We start from the raw sequence: 18,164 nt of genomic DNA on the forward strand, positions 1-18,164 counted from the left end.
CTCTTTAGTCTTTCTGGCCTCTCGCTTAAAATCTGCTTCCTTTACGGATGAAACTTGGAGCCTTCCTCTCAGCTCCTTACTTTCACTTCCATAGAACAGGACCTTTCCCAGGTTTCTATCCTTCTTTTGACTGGAAGGTCTTCTTGGGACTTTCTCCTGTTCCACTCCCCTGGATTTGGAGACTTTCTTCTTTAGTTTGGGACTTGCTATCTGTGTCCTTTGCTCCAGTCTCTCTCTGGCAGCTACTTTCAACCAACTTTAGCGTGGAACTGACTATCTTCCCCTTCTAGGTTGTTTCTGCTTGGCAGCTGTCTTCAAAACCAAATGAACTCAAACAGCTTCCAAATCAAACTGTTGTTTCTAGTTTCTTGTGTGTGTGTGTGTGTGTGTGTGTGTGTGTGTGTGTGTCCGTGTGAGGGGCCTGCCTCTCTGGACCCCTGTTGCTAGGCAACAGCCCAGTTTTTCTACTCTTGCATGTTTAAATTTGCTGCAACAGTCGTAAAACTCTCAACAGAAATGCAGGCACCTTTTAAAGTAAAACTAAAACTCAACATGACCTTTTCTTAACACACAAATACAGAAATACATATCAAACTTAAAGTTTAAAGCTAAAACTCATTCCTAACACTCACAAATACTAATATAACCTACTTAAACTATCTCTATTTCCTAACGCTACCAATATTCATTACAAGCCCACCAACTCCCACAGCTGCCTCTACTACAGCGTCTCAAACCCTGCTTCCTCTAAAGGACTCCATCCCATTCTTCCATTTCCTCCACCTCCACTGCATCTGTTCTGATGATGCCACCTTCGAAAATGGCGCTTCTGATATGTCTTCCTTCTTCCTTAACTGAGGGTCCCTCCCCGCCACTGTGGTTGACAGGGCCTTCAACCATGTCCAATCCATCTCCCACACCTCTGCCCTAACCCCTTCCCGTCCCTCCCAGAACCATGATAGGGTCCATCTTGTCCTCACTTTTCACCCCAACCAGCCTCCGCATCCAAAGGATTACCCTCCACCATTTCAACCAACTCCAGCATGATGCCATTACCAAACACATCTTCCCCTCACCCCTTTGCCAGCATTCCGTAGGCACCATTCCCTCTGTGACACCCCGGTTCACTCCTCCATCACCCTCAACTCCATGCCCTTCTCACACATCCTTTCCATGCAATCGTAAATGGTGCAACACCTGCCCCTTTACCTCCTCCCTCCTCACCATCCATGGCCCCAAACACTCCTTTCAAGTGAAGCAGAGCTTCACTTGCACCTCCTTCAATTTGGTCTACTGTATTCGCTGACCCCAATGCGGTCTTCTCAACATTGGGGAGATAACGGAGAGTGGGTGGCTGCTTTGCGGAACACCTTCGCTCAGTCTACAAGCATGACCCAGACCTTCCTGTCGCTTGCCATTTCAGCAGACCATCTTGCTTTCATGCCCACATGTCTGTCCTTGGCCTGCTGCAATGTTCCAGTGAAGACCAACGCAAACTGGAGGAACAGCACCTCATCTTCTGACTAGGCACTTTACAGCCTTCCGGATTTAACACTGAGTTCAACAAATTCAGACCATAAACACTCTCCTCCATCTTTAACCCTTTTTAAAGCCAATTTTTAAATTTTTACTTTTTTAAATTGTTCATTTGTTTTTATTTATTCATTTTTTTCTATCTTTTTTTTATTTTAATTAAAAAAATTTTAATCCTTTTTCCCCCAACCCATCATTGCCACTTATTTCTATGTTGTGCTCTAATAGAGCACTGACCTTTGTTCTGCTATCTTACCTTCATGCCACTATAAGCACCTTCTTCAGTCTCCAATACTGGGGGAGGCTGTGGCATAGTGGTATTTTCACCGGCCTGGTATTCCAGAGACCTAGGGTAATGCTCTGGGGACCGGGATTCAAATCCCAACAAGACAGGTGAAATCTGAATTCAATAAAAAGTCTAATGATGACCATGACATTGTGTTTTGTTGCAAAAACTCATCTGGTTCACTAATGTCCTTTAGGGAAGGAAATCTGCTGTCGTTACCTGGTCTGACTCCAGGCCCACAGCAATGTGGTTGACTTTTAAATTTAGGGTAAGGTTCAATAAATGCTGGCCTAGCTAGCAATGCCCACATCCCATGGACAAATAAAAAAAACCTACCAGTGACACTCTCTTTGTCTTGTGCCCATGTCAATCTCTCCTGAGCTCCCACCTATCCCAGAGCTTCTATTTTGTTCCACCTTCTCTTTTAAACAGTATAAAATCCATCACATTTCTACTTCTCTTTAGCTCTGAAAAAGTCATACAGACTCAAAAGGTTAACTCTGTTTCTCTCTCCACAGGTGCTGCCAGACCTATGTTTTTCCAGCGTTTTCTGTTTTTATTTCAGATTTCCAGCATCCACAGTACTTTACTTTTATCTTAGGAGGCTTGCGATCACTTGAACAAATCCGGTAAACTTTTGATTGCTAACCAGTAACTCCTTTGAGAAAGTACATGAGTAAGATTATCAGACGAGGGCAGAACTGGATCACATTAGGCTGTCAAGGCTCTCCAAGATAGAGTTGTCTGTTAGCACTTTGTCAAATATAAGTTACAAAGGTTGGCTACTTGGGTAGCATATCAAAGGGCTGCAGCCGTCCATTGAATAATTTGCCAGCATACCTTCAGGGAGAGAGGGCAAATGAGCAGGAAAATAGAAAATATAACAATTAATAAAAGGATTTTAGTTTATTGAGAAAAACAGTACCAGTATGCATAGTACAAATAGGTATAAATGTTTCTGCAAATCTTCTTGCACATATTTTACAAGTCTTCGGTCCTCCTACCTGCTGAATTTTCGCCACAGATATAATGCATCAGTTTCATGAATGCCAGTGATACGCTTTGTTCATATAATTTTTCCCCTTTGATTACATGAGCCCATTTCCCAGAAGGGTAGAAGCATTCCTCATAAATGATTTCATTGCACTATGACAAAAAATTGAAATCATACATTTGTTTATATCTCTTGCCATTTAAACAAGGAATGTATTTTATACACTTTGTTGTATGAGTAGAATTTCTATGACTATAATTCTGTGAACTGGAATATCTTTGTACAAAATTTAATTATTGGCTTGGCTCAGTTAGTTACACTCGTAGCTCTGAGTCAGAAAGTTGAGTTCATACCATACCAAGAACATAATCAAGGTGGCACTACCATGTAGTTCAAACAAAGTGGTGCATTGCTCTCCCTGTTCCCTTGAGATGGTAAATCAATACAGTAGGGGTAAGCTAGATAAACACAAGAGGGAGAAAGTGATAGTAGGATGTGCAAATAGGTAAGGAAGCTCCTTCAGTCCATAATTAGCCATAGTTCATGATGGACCGTAGGCATCTTTTTCTTTTATAGAGAGACAAATGGTTATTGCTTGAGGGACACTACTCTGCATCAAGTGAAGCTGACCAGGAATCTCTCCCACTCTTACCACCTCTATGAGTCTGTTGGAATGATTAGCAGGTTGATTATCAACATATTTGGCTGTCATTAACCCTTTTTCTGTGGCCAACAAGTCCTAGAGTAGGACTTGAACCCAGAAATTGTGGCGCAGAGGCAGGGATGCTATCTACTGAAGTGAGGAAGCTCACATGCAGTATAAACATCGGAATGAATTCGTAAGGCCAAAAGACTTGGTTCATGCTGCGCATTCTATAATTTATGTAATGAATCACAAAGTTGTGACACTGGTGAATCAGGCCCTAACAAAAACAAACCAAGCACTACGGTTTATTTCTAGAGGGATCGAATTGAGAAGTTATGCTAAACTTGTATCAAACTGTGGTTAGATCAGAACTGTAGTACTATCTAAAGTCATGACTGAATCTGCCTGCACCACAATTCAGGCAGTGCATTCCAAATCCAAACCACTTCTGTGTAAAAAAAAAAAAGTTTTCCTCATCTGGCTCTGGTTCTTTTACCAATCACCTTAAATCAGTGCCCTCTGTTTCTCTATCCTTCCGCAAATGGGAACAGTTTCTCCCTATCTACTTTGTCCAGACCCCTCTTGATTTTGAACAACTCTATTAAATCTCCTGCCACCTTCTCTTCACTAAGGAGAACAGTCCCAGCTTCACCAATCTGTTCATTTAACTGAGTCTCTCACCCCCAGAACTATTCTTGTAAATCTCCGCTGCACCCTCTCCAGTGCCTTCAGATCCTTCATAAAATGTGGTGCCCAGAATTGAACACACTACTCTGGTTGAGGCTGAACCAGAGTTTTACAAAAGTTCATCATAACATCCTCGCTTTTGTACGCTGCCTCTATTTATAAATCTCAGGATCCAATATGACTTATTAACCATATTCTGAAACCGCCCTGCCCAATGATTTATGCACATGTACCCACCCTCCCCCCACCACTCCACCCCTGGTCCTCTGCTCCTGCAACCCTTTAATGAGGAGAGATGGGAGGAGCTTTGAATGGAGCATAAATGCGTGGACTGATTGGGCAGACTGGCCTGTTTCTGCTGTATATTCGTTGTCATTCTATGTTGTTAAGATCCAATGGCATTATTCAAAGAGCAGGGAGTTCTGCTGGTGTCCTGGTGAACATGCTTCCTCAACCATCCAGCAAAACAAATAAACTGGTTACTCAAAAGAACTTGGCACAAGTACAAGACCACAGAAGTTAATTTTGGTCCATGGTCCTCAGAATTCAGAGAACACGCAGTACACTGTCTGCAACATTCAACTGATTCTCTCACCAAATGTCTGTCCAGATCTAGAAATACCAGGAATAGGGTAACCTAGGGTCTTAAAAAGAGTGAGGTAGTTAATGTGATTAATATCAACAGAGGAAAAGTATTGGAGAAACTTAACGGACTCACATCCAACAAAAACCTTAGGACCTGATGGCCTACACCCGAGTTCAAAAAGAGATGATTGCAGGGATACTGGATGTGCTCGTTATAATTTTCCAAAATTCCTCAGATTTGGGAATGGTCCCATCAGATTGGAAGTTGACATATGTAACACCACTTTTCAAGAACGAGAGAGAAAACAGCGAACTACAGGCCAGTTAGTCTAACATCAGTTGTTGGGAAAATGCTGGAATCTATTATTAAGTAAGTTTTAACAATGCACTTCGAAAAGTATAGTATCATTAGAACAAGTTAACATGAGTTTACAAAAGGGAAATCATGTTTGACAAACTTATTAGAGTTTTTTGAGGATGTAACTAGTAAGGTAGATAAAAGGAAACCAGAAGATGTAGCATACCTGGATTTCCAAAAGGCATTCGATAAGGTACTGCGCAAAAGATTAATAGGCAGGATAAGGACTCTTGCAGTTGGGATAATATATTGGCATGGATAGAGAATTGGTTAACGGACAGAAAGCAGAGATTGAGCATAAACAGGGCACTTTCAAGATGGCAGGCTGTGACTATCGGACTGCTGGAGCTTCAGCTATTTAGAATCTATATTATTGACCTACATGAATAAACAGAGGGTAATCTAAGTTTTTCTATTTATTCTTTTCACAGGATGTGGGTGTCACTGGCTAAGCAAGCATTTATTGCCCATCCCTAATTGCCCTTGAAAAGGCGGTGGTGAGACCTCTTCTTGAACCACCCCAGTGCTGAGGAAGGGAGTTCCAGGATTTTGACCCAGTGACAGTGAAGGAACAGCGATATATTTCCAAGTCAGGATGATGAGTGTCTTGGAGCTTCCAGGTGGTGGCGTTCCCATGTGTCTGCTGCTTTTGTCCGTCTAGATGGCAGAGGTTGCGAGTTTGAAAGGTGTTGTCTAAGGAGTCTTGATAAGTTCCTGCAGTGCATCTTGTAGCTAGTATACACAGCTGCCATTCTGCGTCAGTAGTAGATGGAGTGGATGCTTGTGGATGGGGTGCCAGTCAAGCAGGCACCCTGGATGGTGTCAAGCTTCTTGAGTGTTGTTGGAGCTGCACTCATCGAGGCAAGTGGAGAATATTTCATCACACTCCTGACTTGTGCCTTGCAGATGGTGGACATCTTGGAGAATTCCCAGTCCCAGACTTGCTTTTGTAGCTACAGTATTAATATAGTTGGTCCAGTTCAGTATCTGGTCAATGGGGGATTCAGCAATTGAATGTCGAGGGGAGATGGTTAGATTTCTCTCTTGTTGGAGATGGTCATTCACTGGTACTTGTGTGGCACAAATGTTACTTGCCACTTATCAGCCCAGCTGCTGACGATACAAAGCTAGGTGGGAAGATAAGCTGTGCTAAGAACGTAGAGAGCCTGCAAAGAGATATAGACAAGTTAAGTGAGTGGGCAACAAGATGGCAGATGAAGTATAATGTGGGCAAATGTGAAGTTATTTACTTTGGTCGTTAGAATAGAAAAACAGAATTTTTTTTAAAAAAAGGTGCAAACCTTGTAAATGTTGATGTTCAAAGAGATTTGGAGTACTTGTACAAGGAATGCAGAAAGAATGAAGGAACAGCAAGCAATTAGGAAGGCAAATGGCACATTGGCCTTGACTGGAGAACAGGAATAAAGAAGTCTTGCTACAATTGTACAGGGCTTTGGTGAACTCACATCTGGAATACTGTGTGTAGTTTTGCTCTCCATATTTAAGTAAGGATTACTTGCAGTACAGTGGGTACAGTGAAGGTTCACTAAATTGATTCCTGGGCTGGAAGGGTGCCTGGCGACTTGCTGCAGTGCATCTTTTGTCTGGTACACATTTCTGCCACTGTACTTCAGTGTTGGATGGGGTGCCAATCCAGCAGGCTGCTTTGTCCTGGATGGTGTCGAGTGTTGTTGGGAGTCCCGTACATTTAGACATACAGAGAATATTCCATCACACTCTTAAATTGTGCTTTGTAGATGTGTCTCAAATTTTGCTGCCCCCAGAAATTTGTCACCATCCTGCACCTATTCCATGATGACATGCAAGCTGTGATCCCCAGTAGATGTAATATATTTGGATTTCCAAAAGGTGTTCAATAAGGTACCACACATAAGGCTACTTAATAAGAGCCCATGGGGGTAGAACACTAAAATAGATAGAGGACTGGTGAACTAATAGAAGACAGAGAGTTGGGACACGGGAGGCATTTTTAGGCTGGCAACATGGAGTGCCACTGGCATCAGCGCTGGGGACATAATTATTTACAATATATATTAATGACTTCGATGAGGGAAATTAATATAATATCGATAAGTTTGCAGATGACACAAAAATAGGTGGGAATGCAAGTGGTGAGGATGTCACAAAGAGTCTACAGAGGGACACAGACAGGTTAAGTGAGTATGCAAAAATGTGGCAGATGGAATAAAATATGGGAAAATGTGAGGTTATGCACTTTGGCAGGAAGAAGAGAAGAGGTGAATATTACTTAAATGGAGAAAGACTGAGCAAAGCTGCAACACAGAGGGATTTGGGGGTCCTCGTGCATGAATCACAAAAAGCTAGCGTACAAGTTCAGCAAGTGATAGGTAAGGCAAATGGAATGTTGGCCTTTATTTCAAAGGGAATAGAGTATAAAAATAGGGAAGTCTTGCTAAAACTATACAAGGCACTAGTTAGATATACTGGCATTGGAGGCAGTCCAGAGAAGGTTCACTAGGTTGATCCCGGGTATGGAGGTATTTTCTTACGAGGAGAGATTGAGTAGGTTGGGCCTGTACTCATTGGAGTTTAGAAGAATGAGAGATGACCAAATTGAAATAACGCAATAGGGAGGAAAGATATTAGCTCTGATGATGTGGAATTTGTATGGGTAGAGCCGAGAAACACTAAGGGGCAAAAAACATTAGTGGGGACTGTGTATAGACCCCCAAACTGTAGTGATGTTGGGAATGGCATTAAACAGGAAATTAGAGATGCATGCAATAAAGGAACATCTGTAATTATGGGTGACTTTAATCTGCATATAGATTGGGCAAATCAAATTAGTAACAATACCGTAGAGGAGGAATTCCTGGAGTGTATATGGGATGGTTTTCTGGACCAATACGTTGAGGAACCAACTACAGAACAGACCATCCTAGACTGGGTATTGTGTAATGAGAAAGGAATAATTGGCATAGTTGTGTGAGGCTCCTTGGGGATGAGCGACCATAATATGATAGAATTCTTCATCAAGATAGAGAGTGACATAGTTGATTCTGAGACTAGGGTCCTGAATCTGAATAAATGAAACTACGAAGGTATGAAGCGCAAGTTGGCTATGATGGATTGGGAAACATTACTTAAAGGGATGGCAGTGCTTAGGCAATGGCAAACATTCAAAGAGCGCATGGGTGAGCTGCAACAATTGTTTATTCCTGTCTAGTGCAAAAGTAAAACAGGAAAGGTGGCAAAACCATGGCTTACAAGGGAAATTAGAGATAGTATTAGATCCAAGGAAGAGGCATACAAATTGGCCAGAAAAAACAACAAACCTGAGGATTGGGAGCAGTTTAGAATTCAGCAAAGGAGGACCAAGGGATTGATTAAGAAGGGAAAAATAGAGTACCAGGGTAAGCTTGCGGGGAACATAAAAACTGACTGCACAAGTTTCTATAGGTATTTGAAGAGAAAAAGATTGGTGAAGACAAATGTAGGTCCCTTACAGTCAGAAACAGGGGAATTTATAATGGGGAACAAAGAAATGGCTGACCAACTAAATACATACTTTGGTTCAGTCTTCACAAAGGAGGACACAAATAACAAACCAGAAATGTTGGGGACCACAGGGTTTAGTGAGAGGGAGGAACTGAAAGAAATCAGTATTAGTAGGGGGGTAGGATCAGTAAGTTTGTGGATGACACAAAGATTGGCCGGGTGGTGAACAGTGAGGTTGAGTGTCTTGGGCTGCAGGAAGATATAGACGGGATGGTCAAATGGACAGATTAGAGGCAGATGGAATTTAACCCTGAAAAGTGTAAGGTGATACACTTTGGAAGGAGTAATTTGACAAGGAAGTATTCAATGAACAGCATGACACCAGGAAGTTCTGAGGAACAAAGGGACCTTGCCGTGTGTATCCATAGATCTCTGAAGGCGGAGGGGCATGTTAGTGGGGTGGTGAAAAAGGCATATGGGACACTTGCCTTTATCAATCGAGGCATAGATTACAAAAGTAGGGAGGCCATGTTGGAGTTGCATAGAACCTTGGTGAGGCCACAGCTGGAGTACTGTGTGCACTTCTGGTGGCTGCATTATAGGAAGGATGTGATTACACTGGAGGGGGTGCAGAGGAGGTTCACCAGGATGTTGCCTGGGATGAAATATTTAAGTTATGAAGAGAGGTTGGATAGACTTGGGTTGCTTTCGTTGCAGCAGAGAAGACTGAGGGGCAATCGAGGTGTACAGGATTATGAAGGGCATGGACAGGGTGGATAGGGAGCAGCTGTTCCCCTTAGTTGAAGGGTCAGTAATGAGGGGACATAAGTTCACCGTGAAGGGCAGGAGGTTTAAGGGGGATGTGAGGAAAAACTTTTTTTATCCAGAGGGTGGTGACGGTCTGGAATACGCTGCCCAGAAGGGTGGTGGAGGCGGGTTACCTCACATTCTTTAAAAAGGACTTGGCACGTCATAACATTCAAGGCTATGGGCCAAGTGCTGGTAAATGGGATTAGGTAGGTAGGTCAGGTGTTTCTCACGTGTTGGTGCAGACTCGATGGGCCGAAGGGCCTCTTCTGCACTGCGTGATTCTGTGAGTAGGGAAATGGTGTTGGGGAAATTGATGGGATGATGGCCGATAAATCACCTGGGCCTGTTTCCGAGATTCTATAGACTCTGGAACCATAAGACCATAAGACATAGGAGCAGAAATTAGGCCATTCGGCCCATCGAGTATGCTCCGCCATTCAATCATAGCTGATACGTTTCTCAACCCCATTCTCCCCATAACCTTTGATCCCCTTACCAATCAAGAACCTATCTATCTCCGTCTTAAATACATTTAGTGACCTGGCCTCCACAGCCTTCTGTGGCAATGAATTCCATAGATTCACCACTCGCTAGCTAAAGCAGTTTCTCCTCATCTCTGTTCTAAAAAGTCTTCCCTTTACTCCGAGGCTGTGCCCTCGGGTCCTAGTCTCTCCTACTAATGAAAACTTCTTCCCCACGTCCACTCTATATCCAGGCCTTTCAGTATTCTGTAAGTTTCAATCAGATCCCCCCCATCCTTCTAACCTCAACTGAGTATAGACCCAGAGTCCTCAAATGTTCCTCATATGTTAATTCCTGGGATCGTTCTCGTGAACCTCCTCTGGACCCTCTCCAGGGCCAGCACATCCTTCCTGAGATACGGGCCCAAAATTGCTTACAATATTCTAAATGTGGTCTGACCACAGCCTTATAAAGCCTCAGCAGGACATCCCTGCTTTTATATTCTAGTCCTCTCGAAATAAATGCCAACTTTGCATTTGCCTTCCTAACTACTGACTCAACCTGCAAGTTAACCTTAAGAGAATCCTGATTTAGGACTCTCAAGTCCCTTTGCACTCCAGATTTCTGAATTCTCTCCCCATTTAGAAAATAGTCTATGCCTCTATTCTTCCTACTAAAGTGCATGACCTCACACTTCCCCATGTTGTATTCCATCTGCCACTTCTTTGCCCATTCTCCTAACCTGTCTAACTCCTTCTGCATAGTCCCTGCCTCCTCAATACTGCCTGCCCCTCCATCTGTAAACTTAGCCAGGATGCCCTCAGTTTCTTCACCTAGATCATTAATGTATAAAGTGAAAAGTTGTGGTCCCAACACTGACCCCTGTGGAAGTCCACTAGTCACCAGCTGCCATCCTGAGAAGGACCCCGCAACACCCCCCCCCCCCCCCGCCCCCCACCATCACCCCCTTATCCCCACTCTCTGCCTCCTGCCAGACAACCAATCTTCTATCCATGCTAGCACCTTGCCTCTAACACCATGGGCTCTTATCTTACTGAGCAGCCTCCTGTGCGGCACCTTGTCAAAGGCCTTCTTGAAGTCCAAGTAGATAACATCCATTGGCTCTCCTTTGTCTAACCTACTCGTTACCTCCTCAAAGAATTCTAACAGATTTGTCAGGCATGACCTCACCTTGATGAAACCATGCTGACTTTGCTTGATTTTACCATGCACTTCCAAGTATTCTGAAATCTAATCCTTAATAATGGACTCTAAAATCTTACCAGCGACCGAGGTCAGGCTAATCGGCCTGTAATTTCCCGTCTTTTGCCTCACTCCCTTCTTAAACGGGGGGCTACATTAGCAATTTTCCAGTCATCTGGGACCCTCCCTGACTCCAGTGATTCCTGAAAGAGGTGTTAGTGCCTCCACTATCTCTTTAGCTATCTCCTTCAGAACTCTGGGGTGTAATCCAACTGGCCCAGGTGATTTATCCACCTTCAGACCTTTCAGTTTTCCTAGCACCTTCTCCTTGGTAATGGCCACCATACTCACCTTTGCCCCCCGACTCTCTTGAACTTTGGGGATGTTACTCATGTCTTCCACCATGAAGACTGATGCAAAGTACCTATTCAGTTCCTCTGCCATTTCTTTGTTCCCCACTACTACTTCTCCAGCGTCATTTTCCAGCGGCCCAATGTCCACTTTTACCTCTCTCTTACAGTTCCTACAGATTGGAGGGTAACTAATGTAACCCTTCTATTTAAAAAGGGAGGTAGAGAGAAAACAGGGAATTATAGACCAGTCAGCCTGACGTTGGTAGTGGGGAAAATTCTAGAATCCACTATAAAAGATTTCATAGCTGAGCACTTGGAAAACAGTGGTAGAATTGGACAGAGTCAGCATGGATTTACGAAAGGGAAATCATGCTTGGCAAATCTATTGGAATTTTTCGAGGATGTAACTAGTAGAGTTGATGAGGAGGAGCAAGTAAACATGGTTTATTTGGACTTTTAGAAGGCTTTCGACAAAGTCCCACACAAGAGATTAGCATGTAAAATTAAAGCACATGGGATTGGGGTAGTGTATTGAGATGGATAGACAATTGGTTGGCAGACAGGAAACAAAGAGTAGGAATAAACAGGTCTTTTGCCTAATGGCAGGTGGTGACTAGTGGGGTACCACAGGGAACGGTGCTGGGACCCCAGTTATTCACAATATACATTAATGATGTAAATGAGGGAACTAAATATAATATCTCCAAATTTGCAGATGACACAAAGCTGGGCGGGAGGGTGAGCTGTGAGGAGGATGCAGAGATGCTTCTGTGTGATTTAGACAAGCTGAGTGAGTGGGCAAATGCATGGCAGATGCAGTATAATGTGGATAAATGTGAGGTTAATCACTTTGGTAGCAAAAACAGGAAGGCAGATTATTATCTGAAGGGCTATAAATTGGGAGAGGAGAATGTACAACGAGATGTGGGTATCCTCGTACACCAGTCGCTGAAGCTCTGCAAGCTGGAGAGCAGCAGGCGGTAAAGAAGGCAAATTGTATGTTGGCCTTCATAGCTAGAGGATTTGAGTACAGGAGCAGGGATGACTTGCTGTAAGAATACAGGGCCTTGGTGAGACCACACGTAGAATATTGTGCGTAGTTTTGGTCTCCTTATCTGAGGAAGGGTGTTCTTGCTATAAAGGGAGTGCAGCGAAGGTTTACCCGACTGATTCCTGGGATGGCGGGACTGACATATGAGGAGAGATTGAGTTGGTTAGAATTATATTCACTGGAGTTCAGAAGAATGAGGGGGGATCTCATAGAAACCTATAAAACTCTAACAGGACTAGACAGGATAGATGCAGGAAGGATGTTCCCGATGGTGGGGGAGTCCAGAACCAGGGGTCACAGTCTGAGGATACAGGGTAGACCATTTAGGACTGAGATGAGGAGAAATTTCTTCACCCAGAGTGGTGAGCCTGTAGATTTCGCTACCACAGAAAGTAGTTGAGACCAAAACATTGTATGTTTTCAAGAAGGAGTTAGTTGTAACTCTTGGGGCAAAAGGGATCAAAGGATATGGGGAGAAAGCGGGAGCAGGCTACTGAGTTGGATGATCAGCCTTGATTATAATGGATGGCGGGGCAGGCTCATAGGGCCAAATGGCCTACTCCTGCTCCTAGTTTCTATGAAACATAAGATTCTTAGGGGGCTTGACAGGGTAGTTGCTGAGATGTTTCCCCCTGTGGGAGAGTCTAGGACCAGAGGGCAAAATCTGAAGAGTGAGGGGGTGCCCATTTAAAACAGAGCTGAGGAGGAATTTCTTCTCTCAGAGGGTAGTCAATCTGTGGAATTCTTCACTACAGAGGGCTCTAGAGGCTGGGTCGTTAAGTATATTCAAGAGATAGACAGATTTTTAATCAGTAAGGGAATCAAGGGTAATGGGGAAGAGGCAGGAAAGTGGAGTTGAGGATTATCAGATCAGCCACGGTCCCATTGAATGGCAGAGCAGACTCGACCAGCCGAATAGCCTACTTCTGCTCCTATGTCTTATGCTCATCAACGGAACCACCACAAACCCAATGTCAGTGAAAACTGGGGTCAAACAAGGCTGTTTCATTGCACCAACTCTCCTCTCCATTTTCTTGGCTGTAATACTGCACCTCACCTCCAGAAAATTACCTGCAGGCATGGAGATAATCTTCAGGACAGAGGGGAAACCGATTCACCTACGCCACTTTCAATCTACAACCAAAGGCACACCAACCTCAAACATAGAGCTTCAGTATGTAGATGGCGCTGAGCTCCAGGTAATTGTCAACTGTTCTCTGAAGCATATGGGAAAATGGGCCTTTCACTAAACACCGGAAAACTAAGGTTCTCTTCCAACCAGCTCCCACAGCAGAACACCTGCACCTTCTACACAACCCCCACCCAACATTAAGTCAACAGCGAGATCTTGGAAAATGTGGACCATTTTCCATATTTTGGTAGCCTCCTCCTGACGATGGCAAATATACATGATGAAATCCATCATTGCCTCCAATAGAAGATCTTGTGACACAGTAGTAGCTTCCCTGCCTCTGTGCCAGAAGCTCTGGTTCAAGTCCCATGCCAAGACTTGTTGGTCATGGAAGGAACTTTCATGACGCTGCTCAATGGCCTGAAAATTAGCCCAGGGATCCCATCACCACCTCCCCATTATTTCCCAAGGGAAAAAAAGCGTGTGAAGATTCGCTAAAAAAAAAATTGCCTCCAACATGCCAACTCAGCCTTCCGCCGATTAAGGAAAAGCACTGGAGAAATACCACCAAAGGTGCCTTTGCAAAATCCTTCAAATCCGATGACAAGACAGACAGTCCAACAACAGCATCCTCTCCCAAGCCAACTTGACCAGCATTGAGGCTCTAATCACTTAAAACCAGCTCCACTGGGCAGGACGTCATTCATAGACCTGACACCAAACTCCCAAAGCAATTAGTCTACTCAAAACTTGGCCGTGGCAAGAGATGCCCAGGAGGACAGTGGAATTGCTTTAAAGATAACCTCAAAGCATCCCTAAAGAAGTCAAACATCTCTGTAGACTCATGGGAGTCCCTGGCTTGTGAGTAACTAAAATGGAGAAGGCTCAGCTCAGAAGGCACCAAATACATTGGGAGACTTCATCCAGAATGTGCAGAGGTGAAGTCAAGGCATTGGAAGAAACACACAAACCTCCAAACACCTCATCTACCCAACCCTTCAAGTACCATCTGCTCTGCAATGTAGCAGAAACTAGATTGTGCATTTGAACTTATCAGCCATCTCAGAACCCATCAAACCAGAGTAGTGGATTATCCTCAATTCCAAGGGACATCCTAAGAAGAAAAGGAGATGGTGGACAGGTTTGCAGAGTCAGGAGATGAGTTACTCGCCACATAATTTCCAGCCTCTGACCTGTTCTTGTAGCCACTGTATTAAAAGGCTGATCCAGTTAAGCTTCTGGTCAATGGTAACCCCAAGGATGTTGATAGGTAGGGTTTCAGCAACGGTTATGTCATTGAATGTCAAGCAGAGATGGTTAGATTCTCTCTTTGCAGATGATCATTACCTGGTATATATGTGATGCAAATGCTACTTGCCACTCATCAGCCCAAGCCTGAAAGTTGTGCATGTTTTGGTGCTTATTGACACGGAATGTTTCAGTATCTGAGGAGTTGTGAATAACATTAAACATTCTGCAATCATCAGCAAACATCTCACTTCTGACTTTATGGTGGACGAAAGGTCATTGAAGAATTAACTAAAGATGGTTAGGGCTAGGACACCACCTGGAGGAACTCCTGGGGCAGAATCTTCTGGTCGGTGTGCAGAGGGGGGGGCCTGCATGCCGATGCATAAAATGACACACGGTGATGTCGGGCATGCGTCATTCTGATCTTCAGTTTGGTGGGTGTGCACTGGAGTCAGCTGCGCGCCTGCCAACTGTCAAAGGCCTGTTAAGGCCATTAATCAACTAATTAAAGTACTTGTCAGCGCTGCCTGTCCAACCTTAAAGAGCCCAGACAGCCTTCGCATTTTTCATGGAACCTCATCCATGGGCAGGATAAGGTTTCATGAAGGGTTTATTAATTTAATAAAATGTTTCATGTAAATTCATAAACATGTCCTAGCTCATGTGACAATGTCACATGAGGGGACATGTCTGAATAATTTTTCTTTTATTTTTCAAATCTTTATGACCATTCTTAATCTCCGAGGCAGCTCCATACCTCAGGGAGATTTCTGCGTTCTTTCGCGCACGTGCGTGCAAGAGTACAAGCCCCGACTCTCCCTCCTCACCCCCCTCACCCCCCCTCCTGCACAGGTAGCGCTGAGCGCTTCCTGGTGCACATTACACTGGGCGGGCTTTAACTGGCCTGCCCATGTTAAATGATGACATGCAGCCGATCGCGGCTGGCAATCGGCTGCGTGCCTGCCAGCACCCGCTCCCACCCAGCCCACTTGACGGGGAGAAAATTCTCCACCTGCAACGTTATCTTGGGACCGTGATGACTGACCTTCAAAAACCACAACTACCTTCCTTTGTGCTAAGTATGACTCCAACCAGAGGAGTGCTCCCAACTTATTTGTTTCAAAATCTGAGAAGCAACAGCCTGAATAAAGTAGTGGCAAAATACAACTGTTTCAGGAATGAATAGAAAAATGCAAATTGAAATTTAAAAATTGATGGGTAAATGTAACTGGCCAGTAGAGGGCATTCTTATTCAAGATGCTCACAATGAGAACAAATGTTATGAAGGAAAATCTACTGGATCAAGCTCATACTGCATTTTCAATAAGAAAATACCTCAACATAGATTAACCCTGTGTCCATATATTGTCTATGAAATTCACATGTTACAGCCTTGTAGATCTCTCTACTTTTTCTTCAATTATTTTGATGAAATATTAATTAGAATCTCCCTTGAAGGAAAAACATTCCCAACGTGTATGAATATTGTAGTTGAGAATATTTACTATAGGGGAAAATAATTTAAATCTACAGCTCTATGTTGAGTCTCCTTCCTTCTGTAGCTGTGCACCTCTGAGTCATCTACACTCATCCTTGGTGGTGTGGTGAAGAAAGAGGTTGCGATTATAATCAGTGCTGTCAATCGTGAAACGACAAGAGGTAGAACCATCTCTTGAGAAATTGTCCCCTTGGTTTGTTTTCCTTTGTTACAGTTTATTCGTGGTGTTTCTTTAAGAGGGGGGCATTTACTATCCTCTTTGATTGCCAACAACACCTGACGATTGTTAAAATAAAAGGGTAGGCAGTCGTGGGGCAGGATACAGAGCCATCTAATGCTGGGAAAAATCAAAGCTGCTTCAGAACACAATGTCCTCACTAATAGCACATTGCTACTGGGAATCAATGCAATGGATTGGCGACCTGTCAAGTGTGAAGCTACAATATGAATAAATGGAGCCCCTCCACTTCAAAGACATCAACAGAGTGCAGACAAACAGGCCTAATTTTTTTTTTATTCAGTTGTGGGATGTGGGCATCACTGGCTAGGCCAGCATTTATTGCTAATCATAATTTCCCTTGAGAAGGTGGTGATGAACTACCTTCTTGAACCGTTGCAGTCCATATGCTGTAGGTACACCAACAGTGCTGTTAGGGAGGGAGTCCTAGGATTTTGACCCAGCAACAGTGAAGGAACGGCAATATGGTTCCAAGTCAGGATGGTGAGTGGCTTGGAGGGGAACTTGGAGGCGGTGATGTTCCCTGCATCTGCAGTCCTCGTCCTTCTGGGTAGTAGAGGTTGCGGGCTGTTAAAGGAGCCTTTATGAGTTGCTGCAGTGCATCTTGTAGATGGTACGCACTGCTGCCACTGTGCATCGGTGGCAGTGGGAGTGAATGTTGAAGGTGCTAGATGGGGTGCCAATCAAGCAGGCTGCTTTGTCCTGGATGGTGTTGAACTTCTTCAGTGTTATTGGAGCTGCGCTCCTCCAGGCAAGTGGAGAGTATTCCATCACACTCCTGAATTGTGTCTTGTAGATGGTGGACAGGTTTTGGGGAGTCAGGAGGTGAGTTACTCGCTGCAGAATTCCTAGCCTCTGACTTGCTTTTGTAGCTATAGTATTTATATGGCTAGTCCAGTGCAGTTTCTGGTCAATGATAACCCCCAGGATGTTGATAGAATGGGTTTCAGCAATGGTAATGCCATTGAATGTCAAGTGGAGATGGTTAGATTCTCTCTTGTTGGAGATGGTCAATTTCTGGCACTTGTGAGGCTTGAATGTTACTTGCCACTTATTGGCCCAAGCCTGAATATTGTTCAGGTCTTGCTAAACATGGACACAGACTCCTTCAGTGTCTGAGGAGTCACAAATGGTACAGAAGATTTTGATCTTATGATGGAGTGAAGGTAATTGATGAAGCAACTGAAGTTTTGGTCCAGGACACTACCCTGAGGAGCTCTTGCACTGATTTCCTGGATCTGAGATGATTAATCTCCAACAACCACAACCATCTTCCTTCATACTAGGAATGACTTCAACCAGTGGAAAGTTTTCCCCCCAATTCTCATTGACTTCAGTTTTGCTAAGGCTCCTTGGTGACACACGTAGTCAAATGCTGACTTGATGTCAAGTTTCCCTCCAAGCCACCCACCATCCTGGCTTTGAAATATATTGATATTCCTTCATCGTCGCTGGGTCAAAATCCTGGAACTCCCTCCCTAACAGCACTTGTGGATATACCTATATCACATGGACCACAGTGGTTCAAGAAGGCAGCTCACCATCATGTTCTCAAGGGCAATTAGGGATAGGCAATAAATGCTGGCCTAGCCAGCGA

At 44.0% G+C, this 18,164-nt stretch overlaps 1 protein-coding gene across 2 annotated transcripts in view; it reads right to left on the reverse strand.

The window, feature by feature from the left end:
- soul4 (heme-binding protein soul4) overlaps nt 1-18,164 on the reverse strand; it is a 92,136-nt gene that overhangs the window by 25,737 nt on the left and 48,235 nt on the right. For both annotated transcript variants that reach the window (XM_041188341.1, XM_041188342.1), the window contains exon 4: nt 2,824-2,965. In XM_041188341.1, coding sequence (XP_041044275.1) covers nt 2,824-2,965 — 142 coding nt within the window. The remainder of the gene's footprint in view (nt 1-2,823; nt 2,966-18,164) is intronic.

The sequence above is a fragment of the Carcharodon carcharias genome, chromosome 5 (genome assembly GCF_017639515.1).
Source record: "Carcharodon carcharias isolate sCarCar2 chromosome 5, sCarCar2.pri, whole genome shotgun sequence".
In the NCBI taxonomy this organism is placed as follows: domain Eukaryota; kingdom Metazoa; phylum Chordata; class Chondrichthyes; order Lamniformes; family Lamnidae; genus Carcharodon; species Carcharodon carcharias.